The sequence below is a fragment of the Diabrotica undecimpunctata genome, chromosome 1 (assembly GCF_040954645.1).
Source record: "Diabrotica undecimpunctata isolate CICGRU chromosome 1, icDiaUnde3, whole genome shotgun sequence".
Lineage (NCBI taxonomy): Eukaryota > Metazoa > Arthropoda > Insecta > Coleoptera > Chrysomelidae > Diabrotica > Diabrotica undecimpunctata.
This window is the reverse complement of record NC_092803.1, coordinates 32,423,418-32,441,933: the sequence shown is the minus strand read 5'-3', so window position 1 is coordinate 32,441,933 and position 18,516 is coordinate 32,423,418. Positions and strand designations below refer to the sequence as shown.

Sequence of the window (18,516 nt, the reverse complement as noted above, 5' to 3'; positions counted from 1 at the left end):
GCCGGAGAACATGTAGCTGAGGAAGATGTTTTACAATCGCTAGAAGTAGATGAAGGTGACCCTGGGTATAACATCATGATTGAAAGTGAAATAGCAGATGAAGTTATGAACCTTAAAAATGAGGACGGAAGTAAAGATAGCAAACAAGACGATAAAACAAGACTGTTAAAAATGAAGTTATCAAAGGTACGATCGCATATTGACGATCTAACAACATTTATTGATTATTAAATTAAACTGTATGTAGGGAGTTGATCATAGAAAAACAGCAAACATGGAAAGAGCAAACGAAACTTGTTCAAAACGGGATTACAGCAAACGCGTCGATATTCACAGCAACTTCACTTCACGACTAATGTCCGAAGACAATTACTTAAATATAATTTTGTTTCTAGTTTGAATTTTTTATATATATCTAATTACAGTATATATATATATATATATATATATATATATATATATATATATATATATATATATATTGTTGTACTTTTGAATGTCCATAAGCAATAAAAAACCGATATACAAATTTTATTACTTAAATAAAAATTAAAATTATTGATATTTCATAAAGACACGGGCATATAAATTTTCAAACATCCTGTATAAGACAAAATATGTATTTTAAGTTGTTCGAAGAATTGTTCATTAGGCCTCAGAGACAAGACTTTCAAATATTATCGATAAGAAATTTAAATAAGTCGGTTATTGTGGAATGGATTTACCCGGAATAAAAGTGTATATAGAAAGTGTTGAACAATAGACCGGGATTTGCGGTGGTTTTCTCCCCGAAAGATTATATCGGTAAAAGTTTATTAACAAAAGACATTGAATTGAGAAACAGGTATCGTTTGTAGCTATTAGTAAGAAATATTTGTAAAGCAGATAGATTTAGTTAGAATAATTAAAGAAGGTTGTTTTCTGGAATTACCCGAATGACGTTTTATAGAGAGAGTTGGTTGGTAACGATATACGTCACAAGAGGTGGATGATTTTTATTGGTCAATTTTTGAATGCAAGGAGGTTGGTTTTGGCTATGAGATAGGAGAGAGAAAAAAAAGTTGGTTAGTCAGTTTTAGTCGTCCAAGAGGGAAGGAGCTTTGTGATTTGTGTTTGTTTGAAGTCCCGAAGACGTAATTTACCGGGTGTGTTTATTTGCTGTGTAAAAGCTGACCAGTGTGAGGAACGGGGTACAGAGAGATAGAAAACCAAAGGGTATAAGAATATTAAAAAGCAGACGAAGCCGGAAACATTTGGAGTTGTAAACAGGCGCGGAGATTGGCTCAAACAGGCTGCATAGACTAACACGAGTTGTTGGGTTGCAGATACAGTGACAGATAGGAGAAAGGTGTACGTCATCTGGACCACAATAGGAGCAGAAGCAGAGAAAGGATTTTTTTGTTGTGGCGTGGCCATAGAATTGCAACGGCAGAGAAGGAAAGGTCAGTCAATTTTCATTAGAGCCGGAGTGTGATTTTCATTTATTAATTAAATAAATTGAATAAAGAATAGAGACAGTTAATTTTACGATCAGTTAAAAAAAAAAAAAAAGAATTATAAAAAGAGCTTAGTTATAACACATATTACAAATCAATGTAAAATAACATTTGGGTCCATGATAGAAAACAACTTCTCATATATTTAAAGTTAGTATATTGCAAATATTACAGGATTGATTGTTATATAAAATTTCATTAAAATAAAGGACATCTCACATATAGTTCAGTTGAAATTCTATGTATTTTATTCAGGTCATATTACCTATCCCGATTAGGAAGCCAATTGGAAAATATTTTGAATCCACGATCAAAGGTAAATAGTACAATTTAAATAGCCTGAGATTGTAATTAATTAATGCTGATTTATTGTGATTAATTGGAGATTAGATCATTTAATAAATATAGACAGGATTTTTCCTAAATAAGCAATATAATACAATTTAAATAGCATAACAATATATATATTCAAAAAAAAAGTATTTTGATTATTTTAACCATATTTGTATATAACGGACTTTCGGCTTTAACGGACACCGCCTCTCCCCAAGTAGTCCGTTATATCGAGGTATTCATTTGTGTCTTCTTATACTATAGTTACATGAAAGGTTTCAATGGTAGGTTGTATTTTGTGCAGTTTCGAGTTTGATCTCTTTCACTGGTTTTGTCAAAACTTTTTGATTTGGGACCTGAAAAGTGGTTTTAGATCTGATAAATTGGTTCCTTTACAGCAATATCAGCAGTCTCATTATCTAAACTACCAACGTGTGATGGAATCCAGATTAATATTATGTATGTTTCAGAAGTAAGACAGTTTATTGCTTCATGTATGGCATCGAAATATATGTTTTCAATCGAATCGATGGACGACATCGAATCTGTACATATTGCAGTATTCTTGATTTTAGTTTAGTAAGATAAGCATTTTAGTGCTTTAAAAATGGCGTACATCTCTCCTGTATGGATAGAGGTAGATCATGGACGGCAGAACTTCTGAATGATTCTTTTGGCAGTTATTATAGAATACCTGACTCCTGTCTCAGTTTTAGATGCATCTGTGCAGATAATCTTGTCATATGAGTTTGTGTTGACCAGCTCTAGGAAATATTGCCCTAGAATTTGCTATTGGTTTCATTTTTGTGATAACTATTAAGCAAAAGGTTAATTTTTTGAATGTTATGGATCCAAGGAAGAGTTGATGACAGTATATAAGTATCTGTTACTGAAAAATCAACAGGTCGTGAAAGAAGAATTATAATTTGAGGTAGTGTCTGATATTTATTTTAAGGCTCACAATTATAGTGTTTTTAAATTAGCTTATATATATATATATATATATATATATATATATATATATATATATATATATATATATATATATATATATATATATATATATATATATATATATATATATATATATTATTGTGATATTTAAAGTCTTGGTGCGCCAAGCTATAATTAGCTAATTAATTTTTTTGATTAATTAAAATTATTTAAATGATATGATTATGACTCTATCACAATTTTTAATTCTTTTATCTCAGGGTTAAATTCGTGCTTCAATATCTATGCTATTACCTGTGAAAGGTAAGGTCCAGAGAATACCGGAATAATAAAAAACACATATGATCTAACACTATATATTGAAATAAAAATAATGAAATAATTCACACTCAAAAGTTTTCAATAAACAAATCTCATATAAGGATTCTCAAAATTTTGTTCTCCGTACGTGAACAATCAAAAATTAATGGTACAAACAATATTAATTGAAATCTCAAAATCCCAAACTATTCTAACTCTCCTAATCCAAATATTTATATCCTTTCTAAATTACGTGTAAAAATTGTGTTATCAATAAAAGAAAAAACTGCAGAAAACAAAAATATCTCTCTCTGATGATGAGTGGTCCAAATCCTTGTTCCTTGTTGACTGTATTATCTCCTCTCAACTGCTCCCTATGTAATCAGCAATCTTACAACAGATTGTTGCAAGTATATCGTCCTTAATGATCTCCTTCAAAAGCACAAATCATTCAAATTATGATAGCCTTTCTCCTCTCGATAAACTGAATCTCTCGTTGGCCCGAGTGATAAAATGACTCTTGGAATATCTTCTCTTTACGATAAACTGAATCTCTCGTTGGCCTGAACAGTGACTCTTGGAATATAAGTAGAAAAATATGACTTACAATATTTGGCTGCTATAGCTTCTGTCAGATACACTAACTCCACAAAAACTCACTAACATTCAATACTACTGCTTGCTACTTCTTCGGAATCGCCAGAGAACAAAAAATGTTCTTCTCAAAGACTTGGAAACCAACTGACTCCTATCTTTTTTCTCTCCTCAATCTCGCTAAACTTTCTTCCACACACTTATCCCACCTTTTTCAATCTCCGCCAATCACAACTCGTCACAATTCCCCCATTTCTTCATTTCGATAACAAACAAATATTTACCTATAATTATAAATTTCCTAAAACTTATTTACAAATAATATTTTTCTATAAATCTTAAAACTAACAAAAACCTCTTTCTAAAATATCTTCTATTGTCTTTAATCACTGCACTAATGCATTTGTAAAAACCCGTTTCAATTTGTCTTTTGTTTCACTTAAACTTATGCGGGTCACTCAAATTTAACAAAGAAATGATTGATGTAAAGCCTACATTTTGTTTGGTACAGGTAATTCAAGGATTTAATAACTTTCCTTCTCCGAAATGTTTGTTGGATATTATCCTACTTATCTGAATTATTTTAATGTTTTTGAACTTTGAAATATTTTTAAACAAACCAATATTTTTCTCGATTTTACATATCATAACAAATCCCCGCCATTTGATCTGCCGAAAACTCTTTGTTAAATTTTAAAAATGACAAAAGTTTTCTAGGATCAAATTATTTCACTATGTTATTAAAATCTATTCATGATATTGATAGATGTCGTGAATGTTAAAAATACCCCGTATATTTCCTGTCTCTATGTGCGCTAATTCATAACTATTTACCCCATTTTCCGTATTGACCCTATATGGACCTTCAAATATCGGCATCAATTTAGCACAAATATCATTTTGTAAATTCGACACCCTCAGTGCCTTCACTAAGACTTTATCTCCTTTCTGGAATTTGATCGGCCTTCTTCTTCGGGTTCTCTCTTGTCTTTGGAGATATTTCTCTCCACTTCGTCTCAATCTTCTTTGAACCAACTCGATCACTTCTTCGTATTGTCTGGGGGCAGTGTCTTCCCACGGTCTTGTAGGCATTGTTCCTTTCATTATATATAAAGGCGTCTCTTTGGTAACCGTATTTGGAGCACAATTCAAATAGGTCTCGATCTCAAACACTTTTCTGTCCCAATGTCGATGATGTTCTTCCGCGGCAATTCGTAGAAATTTTGTGACTTCTTGTATAAAACGCTCCGATGGGTTGCTCTGTGGATGACGGATGCTTATAAATTTTGTATCGATGCCCCTCTCTCTTAATTCCCTTTTAAAACGTTCGTTCCTAAAATATGTCGCATTGTCCAATAAAATATTGTCTGGTCTTCCCACCGTTTCTATAAAATTGTCTATCTTCCTAAGTATTTCAATTCCTTTTGTGGTTCTGCATGCGTACAATTTAACATATTTTGAGAAAAGGTCCACCATAACTAATATGTGTTTATTCCTTTGAGTTGTTGGTATCAAATCGCTCAACATATCAATAGCAACAATATCCAGTTTCTTCCGAGCTACGACGTTTTTTGTGACGTTTTCATTTTTAAAGTTCCTACTTTTACACTTTTGGCATTTCACACAATTTCGAGTCACCTCTTTGGCTATTGTATAGTCCTGTCGACAAATGTAGTTCTCCCTGAACATAAGCCACACCTTTCTACTTCCAATATGTCCGTTGTCACAGTGTAACTTTAAAAAAACTTCTTTTGCCATTTGCTCCGTGATTACATAGAGTTCTTTACCATCGACCCTCTTAAAATATAGGTTATTTTCTTGTTCAGCCCTTTGCTTTTCTCTTTCATTCAATTCTTCCTGATTTTCCCTGATTTTGGCCAACGAAAATAAGCCTGCTTCTTCTCTCATTATGTTCATGCCTACGTGGAGAGTTTTGTGATCCTCTTTGCGGAATTGTTCATCTCTCGTCAACGCATCAGCCAAAATATTGTCCGTTCCTTTGATATATTTAAATTCAAAATCATATTCTTGGAGTAAAAGAATGCCCCTATGAATTCTATTATTTACCAACCTATTTTTCATTATGTGTATCAACGCTGCGTGGTCCGTTTCAATGGTGAATCTTGCCCCAAGTAGGTAAAAACGTAATTTGTTTACACAAAATAACACACTGGCAAACTCTAATTCAGTAACGCTGTATTTTCTCTCATACGTTTTGGTTACACGGGAAACAAAACATATTGGCACCTCTATATCGTCTTGTATCTGTGATAACACCCCTGCAAATTTTTTTATGGAAGCATCGGTCCTGAGAATGAAAGGTTGCTCATATCTTGGGTGGTGCACTCTTACAGCTGTGGAAAACGCTCCTTTTAAATTTTTGAAAGCGATTTCTTGTTCCGTTCCCCATTTCCATCTGACATTTTTCTTAAGTAATGCTATTAGCGGTATTTCTTTTGTACTGAGGTCTGGTATCAGCTTTTTGAAATAGTTTACCATTCCTAAAAATCCCCGTAAGGTTTTTAAATTGGTTGGCCTAGGGTAGTTGTTTATGACTTCGACTCTATCTTCTGCAAGACTAATCCCTTTTGTGTCTAATTTGAATCCTAAATACAATACCTCTTTTTGGAAAAACTGACACTTTTGAATATTTAATTTTAATCCGGCTTGATCAAGTTCTTCGAGAACAGTATGAATATGTCGTAGATGGCTTGTTATATCCGGTGAGAAAATTAATAAATCATCTATGTAATGTACAACACATTCTCCATGCCTATTTAAAATTGTGTGTAATGCGCGAACCAAGGCAGCGCATGCACTTTGTAGTCCAAATGGTACTACCCTAAATCGGTACACCACTCCGTCGATAGAAAAAGCGGTATAATTTCGACACTTTTCTGCCAAAGGTATTAACCAAAAACTGTGTTTCAAATCGATTTTGGAGAAAATGTGTGATCCTGTGATTCGTCCAAAAATAGCTTCTATGTTCAAAGGCGCTTCGTATTGCGCGATTGTGTGCGAATTAATGTTTCTTGCATCTAAACATAATCGCAAATCACCATTTGATTTTTTTACGCATACTATCGGGTTGATATATGGAGAGTCACATCTTTCGATCACCTTGTCTTTGATCATATTTTCAATTTCCTGTCCGACGCTTTGCCTGTATTTATACGGGATTGGATATGTTTTCGATTTAAAATTTTCTAAGTTTTTAACTTTAAAAGAATGTTCATAATTTTTAGCCACTCGGCTTTCTTCATTAATAAGATCTCCATAATTTTCTAAAATCTTCTCTATTTCCTTCTCCATGTTTTCTCCACATATTATTTTTCTTTCATCCTCAGTTTGTTCACATGTGTTCACTGTCCGTATTACTTCTTCACAAAATTCTGGATTCTCGTCCATAATCGCCATTTCTTCTCTGTCCTCTTCCGTTATTTCTTCTTCTATTTTTTCTTTATCTTTAATTTCTATCTGGTATTCCGAGCACCATGTTTCGGCTCCTTCCATTTTTCTGCTTATAACTTCCTTCTTTTCCTGCTTTCTTTTCGAACTCTTCTTCTTTTTTTTTATTCTCTTTTCCTCTTCGGATTGATTTTTTTCTTGAGCTTTCGATTTATCCTCTACCGTCATATTGATTTCTTTATGTTTTTCTTGTCCATTTATCCTTTCAGAAAATTTTCTCCTATCTGTTTCCTTTTCTTCTTCTATGTTGTCTGGTTCTGCTCTGATTTCCAGTTGATTTTCCGAAAAATTGATGGTGATATGTTTTTCACTCAATTCATCGATTCCCGCTATCATATCATGATTTAGATCTTCGATTACCACACATTGCATAATATAGAATTTGTCTCCCACTCTGATCCGTACTCCTAAACCTTCGTTTACTGTCGTCAATTTTTTATTATTTGCACCCACTAAAGCAACCCTCGGAATCTTATACACAAATCTGTCCATATTTAATTCTTTTACTAGTTTTTTATTGATTAACGAAATTTCCGATCCAGAATCAATCAGAATTTTAATCGCTTTATGTTTTATAAATGCATCTAAAAAAATTAGACTGGAATTAGAATTTTGTTTTTCGTTTCCCGCCAACTGTATAAACTCTCTCGGGTGACAAAATATACCGGAGAGTTTTTTACTTTTGTTTAGTGGATGCCTTATTGAAAATCCTGTCTGGATTCATTGAATACTTCTTCTTCCTCCTTTTCTATTGCCACATGATTCATCTCTCTTCTGTTTTGTCGTTGGAATCTCTGATTATTTCTATCGTCCCTTTGTTCGTTCGTATTCCTATTCGGAGGATTTTGTGCATCTCTATTCCTGTTGTGATTTTCATTTGTTCTATTTTGTGTATCATTCCGGTTATCGTAATTTTGTTGTCTATTGTAATTATTGTAATTTCTCGGCCTATATTCGTTTGTTGATCTGGGATGTCGGTTTCTCTGGTCATAATTTGATGAATACCTTCTTTCCGGTCCATTATATTGGTCATGTTGTCTTCTATTTCTCATTTCTTTTCTTTTTGCTTCTTTTAATTGAAGGAATTGGCACAAACTATCAATATCTTGATAATTTCTCAAAATCACGTGGTCTTCCAACGTTTCCTCAAAATGTCTGCTGATCATTTCTACCAGCTGTTCGGTAGAATATTTGTATTCTAGATATTTTGAATTGTTATATATCTGCAAAGCATATCTTTCTTCAGATATTCCCATTTTTTCGTGATATTTTCCATTCTGTAGCTCTTGGTTGATTTCTCTCTGTTTATTTTTCCCCCAGAAATAGTTGAGAAATTTATTTTCAAAATCTGTCCAATTTTCAAACTCATCTTCCTTGCTTTCATACCATAACGCTGCTCCTTCTTTCAAATGGTTTCTAATTGTTTCTTTGCAATCGTCAAAATATCTAATATGTTGTAATTTGGTTTTCAAATTTTTAACAAACGGTACTGGGTGTGTTTTCCGAATATCCCCGCCAAACTGTATTTTTATGTCACCCGGACTTTGGATGAGTACTTCTCTCCTGTCTCCCATATCTCGTTGTTTTCTGATATCCTCAATTTGTTTTTCTATTTCTTTCTTGTCTTCTTGTAAAGCCATTTCAAATTTTGTTTCTAACTGTTCTAATTCCCTTTTTTGCATACTCTGAATATCCTTCATTTTAGTTTCGATTTCTTCTCTCTGCAATTCTATTTTCCTCTCTGTTTCTTCCCTACTTCTTACTAAACAGACTTTTATTTCGTTTTCATATTTGTCCATACGCGTTTCCATTTTTTGTTCCATTTTTCTTTGGTTTTCTTCCAAATTGTCCAATTTTTGTTCCGTTCTTTGTTGTGATTCATCCATTTTTTGTGACGATTCTTGTATTTGTTGTGTCTGTATTTGCATCATAGCTAATAATTTTTCTAACATCCCTGTTTCTTTTCTTTCCTCCATTATTGTCACATTTCCTTCATTATCCGATACTTCTTCCAAAATTGTTTCATCTTCTCTGTTATCCTCCTTCCTTTCCTGCATTTTACTTTGTCTCCTTGTGACAGACATGTTGTTACTTTTTGTTATTGTTTTTGTCCCCGCCAAATGTGAAATTTTACAACACTCTATATGTTTCAGAACACGACAATATTTCTCCCCAAATGTATTAAATTTTCACGACAAATATCAAATATGCAATCAGTAAAATTCAAATAATTCAGAATAAATATCAAATGTACGATTGGTAAAGAAAATAAAATCAAATAATTCAATAGCAGTAAATATCCACTAACTACGATCAAACAATAAATCAAATTTATATTCCCTGGAAAAATTGTCAAAATACTTTCAAATTCAAATTCCCTCAATGTTATATGTTTTTATCTCTGGATCACCTGTACTTATTCCAGATCTCTTTCCCTTCCTTCAAATGTAAAGCTGCGATATTTTCAAGCCCCACGTTTTGGAAGCCAGTTATTGTGATATTTAAAGTCTTGGTGCGCCAAGCTATAATTAGCTAATTAATTTTTTTGATTAATTAAAATTATTTAAATGATATGATTATGACTCTATCACAATTTTTAATTCTTTTATCTCAGGGTTAAATTCGTGCTTCAATATCTATGCTATTACCTGTGAAAGGTAAGGTCCAGAGAATACCGGAATAATAAAAAACACATATGATCTAACACTATATATTGAAATAAAAATAATGAAATAATTCACACTCAAAAGTTTTCAATAAACAAATCTCATATAAGGATTCTCAAAATTTTGTTCTCCGTACGTGAACAATCAAAAATTAATGGTACAAACAATATTAATTGAAATCTCAAAATCCCAAACTATTCTAACTCTCCTAATCCAAATATTTATATCCTTTCTAAATTACGTGTAAAAATTGTGTTATCAATAAAAGAAAAAACTGCAGAAAACAAAAATATCTCTCTCTGATGATGAGTGGTCCAAATCCTTGTTCCTTGTTGACTGTATTATCTCCTCTCAACTGCTCCCTATGTAATCAGCAATCTTACAACAGATTGTTGCAAGTATATCGTCCTTAATGATCTCCTTCAAAAGCACAAATCATTCAAATTATGATAGCCTTTCTCCTCTCGATAAACTGAATCTCTCGTTGGCCCGAGTGATAAAATGACTCTTGGAATATCTTCTCTTTACGATAAACTGAATCTCTCGTTGGCCTGAACAGTGACTCTTGGAATATAAGTAGAAAAATATGACTTACAATATTTGGCTGCTATAGCTTCTGTCAGATACACTAACTCCACAAAAACTCACTAACATTCAATACTACTGCTTGCTACTTCTTCGGAATCGCCAGAGAACAAAAAATGTTCTTCTCAAAGACTTGGAAACCAACTGACTCCTATCTTTTTTCTCTCCTCAATCTCGCTAAACTTTCTTCCACACACTTATCCCACCTTTTTCAATCTCCGCCAATCACAACTCGTCACAATTCCCCCATTTCTTCATTTCGATAACAAACAAATATTTACCTATAATTATAAATTTCCTAAAACTTATTTACAAATAATATTTTTCTATAAATCTTAAAACTAACAAAAACCTCTTTCTAAAATATCTTCTATTGTCTTTAATCACTGCACTAATGCATTTGTAAAAACCCGTTTCAATTTGTCTTTTGTTTCACTTAAACTTATGCGGGTCACTCAAATTTAACAAAGAAATGATTGATGTAAAGCCTACATTTTGTTTGGTACAGGTAATTCAAGGATTTAATAACTTTCCTTCTCCGAAATGTTTGTTGGATATTATCCTACTTATCTGAATTATTTTAATGTTTTTGAACTTTGAAATATTTTTAAACAAACCAATATTTTTCTCGATTTTACATATCATAACAATATATATAGGGTTATTTTTAGTCGAAAAAACCCTAAAGTATGCCAAAAGTTGTTGCTTGCGAACAGGGAAAGTTCACCTATTTCACAGCAAAGGCTTTCAGAGAGACTAGATCTGAAACTTAAGAGACATATGCATAATAAGGTATTCTAAATAATGTGAAAAGTCTTTACACCATAAACCGGTTTTTAAGATTGGCAGGGGCAGCCCAGAATCCAAGACCAATATACTGCTCAACTTGTAGCCTCACAGAAAACCACCAGCTTAGTGGTAGTGATATATTTCTTAGAGCTGCCTTACTGTCAAAAAATAGAGATAATCCTTCTAAGGTATACGGTTACCTTCGACATGGAGATCTCTCATAAAGAATATATCGTCAGCTGCACCCGCCAATCAAAATACTACTATCAGAAAGATCCGGGCCAACCCCTGCGCCAATTCCCGAGCCAATCAACACGCTAACCATCGACGGTGTAAATAAGCATTAAATAGTGATCAGTACCTATAGTAGTGTCCGGGGGCTCGAGAGACTGACTCGGAAGCCCTGAAGAAGACATCAAAGAGGATGTAAAAAGCTCGGCGCAATCATAATCGACGAGGTTCAAGCCGAAAGACTGTCGGAAGGTCTTTTTTGGGGTCTAAAAATTTACATTCTCACCAAAATTCATGTTGTTTATATGATTTTGCATAAGTCTCTGACGACTGGACTAGTAACGAATCTGGAGACGTCATTGTTGTTGCGAGTTATAACATATTATGTCGCCAAGGAAACCACAATTAGCGAAAGACATTAAAAGTTACAAAATCTGTTCCAATCCGGTGTGTGCGTACAACCATTGTATAAATAATTATTGAGTTTTCATTGGAATTTTATTATTTACAATAAAAAAAGTAATAATAGCTTACATAAATTGGTTTGATTTCAAACAATCTATATCGAGGTACAGCTCTACCTTCACAATAATTCGCGTTACTAAAAAATATCATCAAGATTTTTGCCGCTTTGCATTAAAAAATCTAAATACTTCTATTAAAATTTTTTTTGTTACTTAGTTTAAGTTCTCGTAAGAAGTTTTTGCCATTTTGGATTAATTAAAAAAGTCTTAAAATGTTTATTGCTGTCTTAAATGCCAAATAAAAAGAATTTAAACCGCAATAGATACATATATGTATCTTCCCAGTAATGTACCGGTTAAATGTAGTCCCTATAGATTAGAGGACTCATCTTTATTTGTGAGAAAAATACATAAAATATTATTAAAAAAAAACTGATAGTGATTTCTATTTAATTTGCATAGCCCGGCTAGCTCAGTCGGTAGAGCATGAGACTCTTAATCTCAGGGTCGTGGGTTCGAGCCCCACGTTGGGCGGCATCATTTTTGTTATTGGAGATACCAATTAAATTGTGAGATGAAAAGAAAATACAAAATGAGTTGTATATTCCTAATTATTCACTGTGACATAAATCGACATCACATAAAACGTGGAATGTCAAACGTAATTAATTGATATAAGACAGAGGTGTTTGAATATTGTTTCTAGGTGGTAAAATAACAATTGTTATTATTTCTAGTAAATTCTTTATATTCATTGAAATTGTAATTCACTGTAATTCACGCATAACATGTATGCGTCTAGTTTATTTGATGTAGAAAACCGATATAGGTCAGTTGAACTGCATAATGCTGCAAGATCGTCAGCATAGAGGAAGTGATTGGTTTCGGTCGGCGTAGGTCGGTCGTTTGTGTATATATTGAAGAGCAATGGTGCTAAAACACTGCTCTGTGAGAGGCCGTTTTTTTGAACACTCCACCTACTTACTTTAACCTCCAGCATAACAAAAAAACCTCTGTTTTGCAGTAAGGAATAAACCACCTTACCCAGATGGTGGTCATTGAAAGTGTCATATAATTTGCGGAGCAATACTTTGTGCCTTACTGTGTCATAGGCTGCTGTCAAATCTACGAAAGCAGTCCCAACGAAATAGGCTCTAAAACATCCGTTTTCTGTGAGCACTTGTGTCAGGAAGTAATACAGTCCACTTAGTCCTTTAGGCTCGGGATCAGCCACTTGGCAACATCTTCCATGTTGTTCCACTCTGCCTACCATCTTTACACTTATCTTTCCCTTTCTTCTTTTCTTGTGGCCGCAGTCAAGGTCTTTCTTCTCTCATAGAGATGACTCCTAACTCCTAGAACCTAAAAAAAACCTAAAAATCTTAAAACCTGAAAAAGCCATCGCTTCATTACTCTAAATACCACTACCAATTTTCCTAGTTTACCTAACAGTTTAAAAAATTCCTCAAACTTGACATTGCTCAAACTTATTCCTCGGAAATAATCACACTACATATTCAACAAGGAAAGGTATATTGGTGATAAAAATGGAAAATACTAATAATATAGGAATTCGAAAACTAAGCGAGAAATAAGTTTTGCTTTGTTACGTTACTTATTATTTGAAGTAAATGTTTAGAAGAGTTAATTTAACAAAAAATGATTAATAATGATAGTAAATGTCAAATTGACATACAAACTTATGTTAGGTAAGTTGGTGACACGGTAAGGTATATTGGTGATAGTGGTTAGGAAATTTGGTGATATTATGGAAATTGTATATTTAATCAGATATTTAAAAATTTTATTCCATACAACGACCACATCTATAATAAAGTTTTTCATCGGCGTCAGTATCTTCGATAGATATGCAAATCTCGTGGTATGGTGTCAAACAAGATGAGCACTGAATCCATTGGGCTCCATTTCTTTTCTTAACATCAGTTGAATACAGGACTCCACATAAGCCACACTCCTAACTATCTATTTTACTTTTTTTGCTTTTTGGACAGATTTGTATGAAGTTGAGGGCTGTTGCTGAAGATTTTCTATTACTGAAGTGTTTTTATTTGTCGGTGTTAAGCATTTCGCACTTGAGTCCCTTTTTCTTGACCTCTCTGGACGTTTTGAAGCTGTTGGTGTTTTCAAAATATGATCGACAGTGGCTTTAGGATTTAAAATAGAAGTTTCAGGTGCTGCGTCAGTTGAAACTGGAGAAGCAGGAGCTATGTCAGTTAAAGATTAAGGCCGTAATGCTTCTTTTGGAATAACGTCTCCGTTTAAAGGACATATGCCTGTTTTTTTTAAAGTATTCTCAATGTTTTTCTTTGTAAAGGCGCTTATGTAAGCTGGATTCAAAATGAAATGGAAGTTGCTACGATTTGGAGCATCCTTAGGGTTATTGCTCATATAACGATTCATGCTATCGTGCGTAAGTCTTAAATGGCTTGAATAGTCCCACGTCAAGTGCTTGCAATAGATGAGTGCAATGAGCTGGGAAAGTAAATAGGTAAAGTTGATTATCTTTCGCTATTTTCAAAACTTCAGCTCCAATGTGGGCAGAATGAGAGTGCATCAACAAGACTACAGGACGTTCAGGCGGTATTGTAGTGATAAAAAAATTTAACCATTCCAAAAACAATTCAGAATTGATCCATCCTTTAGGAGATAATTTTATTAATGCGTTGGGAAGGGCATCATTTTTAAGTGTATCATTCCATCTAACACCTTTAAAGATTACCATAGGAGGAATCCATGTTCCATCAGCACAAATGCATGCTAACATAGTTTGAGTTTGACCTCGTTCAGCGCAGGATCTTTTATAAACATACTCTTTACCAATGCCGGTAACAACTTTGGAAGGTTTCACTACATACGATAATCCAGTCTCATCGCAATTCCAAATTAAATTCGGTTTGTTTTTCATATTGAGTTTCATAAGAACATCATTCAGTTTCGAAAAGAAATCTTTGATCATAAATTCATTAGCCATGGAAGCTTTGTAGGCCGAAAGATTCTCTGGCACACGAAGGCCAGAAGTTGGACCTACTTTTAAAACTATTCCACCACCATTTGCTTGCAATGCAGTTAGTTGACGGCAAGAATTTCTCCCGACCATCCACTTTAGCAAGATCATAAGCATATTTTCTAATTTGATACAAGGTTAGTCCAAAACCCAATTCTTGCATTTCTATAATATAATTGTAAAGTCTCAACTCTAAATCACATGACAATGCAAAAAGCCTCCCCAGTTTTCTTACCGAATCCTCTTCATTCGCTAGGTATCATTTCAAAGTGCTAAATGGGACTTCTACTTCCTTTACAGCTTTATATATATAGTCTTACCTTCATTTCTTACTAATCTGACAGCGTTTTGAAGTTGCTGTTAATTATATTTTTTATATTTACCCTCTTTTTCCATTGCCAATCTAAAAGTAAAAATTAAATATGTTATTTGGTGATAAAAAAAAAGTTAACAGCTTTTAAAAATAAAATACATTTACGGATTCCTCAAAACAATACCTTTTGCATAGTATACTACATTTATCTATTTTATTTTAAATAAAAGAACAAAATGTATCCAAAGTTAACGTCTCAAAAGTTCGTGTAAAATGTGTGCAAAAACACTAAGAAACAACAACCGCAATTTAAGGAATAAAAACTTACCTTGGCTAAATCACGAATTGAGTGCAGCTTTTTTTAATTGATAATTAGTTTATTGAATGGTTTTATAAAGTTCTATAAAGAAAACAGCAATTATTCCAATAAAAATGTAACCAAATATGTAACAGTGTTTCACATTCAATAAGAAATGACTCCACTATCGCCCAATCGTCAAAACAGTCTGTTTACTAAACGCAGGTGCGCGTATCGATAAATCGGAATATTATATGTTTGTCCTGCTTACACTCGTAGCAACTTACTAGCGCTGTGTCATGAATGTGCTTGCATAGGGAACTGTGTGGTAATCTGATTAAAAATTATCACCAAATTAGGTACTTGTATCACCAATATACCTTTCCTTACCCTACCATCTTCAACAGCTTTACATTATATTTTTCTCTCAAATTATGGTAAAAAATAATACTTTTTAAACACAGACTCGTAATTATTATTAATTAATGTAGGGTGTATATATTCTAATAAAAAGAAACTAATTTTATTTGTTACTTAATATTTCAAAGAGCTCAATCTCTACTAAACGTTGACGAAGAATGGTGCAACAAGTGACGAGTTACATTAAAAGCAAACAAAACGCAGACAATAGTGTTTCATAGCCAAACACATCGGGAAAAGTCACTGGTAACGGTCATCACTAGTGCTTACTGAAATTAAATGAAGAAATGTTCTCTCTCTCAGCTTAGCAGTGACATATCTGGGAGTCCTGTTTACCGAGATTCTCAGAACACACGTTAAAACTCTTATCCACACCTATAAAACCTACATTTGACCCGTTGTAGAATATACAGGGATGAGTGCCTTAAGAACCGACAAAATAACGCAAAAGATAGAAAACATAATACGTTGTGAAATAAAAAGAGATGAAAGTAGTAGAGGTGAGAAATTATCGATATTAACCTATAATTTACTTTACATTACATTAGAATTATCGAAAATTTCCCACCTTTAGACGTTAGCTTATGAGCTTGTTGACTTCAGTCATAGTCATACGTATCACGTAATGTAAATAAAAACAGTTTAAGTAGGAGTATTTTTTTATCCAAAATTACTCTTCTCAATACAGAATTATCATAGCTTGTTATTCTGTATTCGTCAAAACCGAATTAATTATCAAATTCCTACTAATTAAACTGTTTACTTACATTTGCTTTATTGCCTTCAATCAGTTTTTACTTTATGCGAAATTTAAAAAATGTAAATATTCGACGTCATACTTGTAATATTATGACTGAAGTCAACTAGCTCATAAGCTAACGTCTAAAGGTGGGAAACTATCGATAGTCCTAATGTAATTTAATGTAAATTAGAGGTTTCTATCGATAATTTCCCACCTCTACTACTTTCATCTCTTTTTATTTCACAACGTGTTATGTTTTCTATCTTTTGCGTTATTTTGCCGGTTCTTAAGGCACTCATCACTGTATATCGATTATTTTCTGCCTAATAAAGGACTCTCAGACAGAATCTCTTAAGTATCGAACACTAGATCCTGCGCATAACTAACTGCAAAACAGGCTGATTTTGAACAGTTCAAATTATTCCTCAATATTCGACATGCAATCTTTCAGAACAGGAAATTTACTCACAAAGTCATAAACGGGCCATACTTTAGCACCCAAGAGGCTCTTAAAATTTCCTATTATATTTCGGTAAAGTTGTTCGAATCCGTACCCTAAAAACAAAAAGCTTTAAATCTCGTACATTTTAATGAAAACATGCATTGATGACCACCTGGATCTAATCCCCTACCCTACCCCGGACATGGCACTAGATATTATATTTCTATGGTGATTATAAGGCCTAACCTAACCTAACCTTTTACAAAAGTTTCGCTTATATACTGTTTTTAAGGAAGGTAAAAACAAAAGTTGGCTAAGAGAGGATGATATGAAAGATTAAAGACGCTTCATTCAAGACGTGTTGAAAAAGAGTAAAATTTAAAGGCCCGTAGTATGGGTCCCCAGGTGCGTGTCATATACGTATGAGTGTCTATTGATACCCTTTGTGTTCCCACGTATTGACTACAGACTGTATGGATGATATACTCGGTTCGCTATTCCCAGTCCGAACTGTCTAGTGAATTTAGTAATTATTTTGACAGACTAAAAGTGGCTGTAAATTACTATACAACCAAGCACACGTACTCATACCCATAGTATATACCATGCTCATACCCAATATTAATAGTAAACAAATTAAATAGTAAATAAAATAGAACTTTGTGAATTACCGATAATCAATATTTATTTATCTGCACCATATAATAAATAGTTATGTTAAATTATAACAACTAAAATATATTTTTTAAATATATACTACCCAAAATTTGATGGGTTTAGTATACACTTCCACTATTTAGAATTTTTCTTCTTTTTTTAAAGAAAGAATTCTGCAATAGTAGGATACTTGAGCTATTAATACTGAGAAGCATGAATTGTTGTGTTGTAGGTTTCCGACAATGAATCTGTCAAAATATGCCCGAGCTAAGCGAATGAAGTATAGTTATTTTTACAATGATACCCCAACTCCAAAAAAAGTTTAATAAAAAAAATATGGATTAGTTTAATCAAAAAATTATTTGTAACTGATCCCTGTACATTTTAAGAGAGAAAATAATATAAATGTTTATAAAATATTGCTGTTTTTTCTCCAGTAAGGAACTTACGTATTCACAAATACAAAATTTTAATTGAAGTTTAAAACTACAATGCAGTAATAAATTATCCCCTAAATACCGAGTTCCGATTTTCTTTATTTTACAGCGAACAGACAATTGCACTAGGTAACACGCTTACCATCATGCAAATGTTTGCGAAATAGTTAATCTTATCGAGGTCATGCACTTTACTGTTTGTGTATTGTGTAGGTATACTACAAAATTTCTGGGTAGAAGTATTTCCCCGATAGGCCAGGCCATTGGTTATAATTACATTTATTATTAAATTTTAACGGAAC

At 33.1% G+C, this 18,516-nt stretch overlaps 1 protein-coding gene and 1 non-coding gene across 2 annotated transcripts; one reads left to right on the top strand and one right to left on the bottom strand.

The window, feature by feature from the left end:
* The first annotated feature begins 12,341 nt into the window (after positions 1–12,341).
* Positions 12,342–12,414, top strand: TRNAK-CUU (transfer RNA lysine (anticodon CUU)). Its single transcript has one exon. It is a non-coding gene; the product is annotated as a tRNA-Lys (tRNA).
* Positions 12,415–14,302: 1,888 nt separating this feature from the next.
* On the bottom strand, positions 14,303–15,022 carry LOC140436694 (uncharacterized). Its single transcript, XM_072525772.1, has one exon. It carries the CDS (start codon positions 15,020–15,022, stop codon positions 14,303–14,305), a length of 720 nt encoding a protein of 239 aa, XP_072381873.1.
* Positions 15,023–18,516: the final 3,494 nt, after the last annotated feature.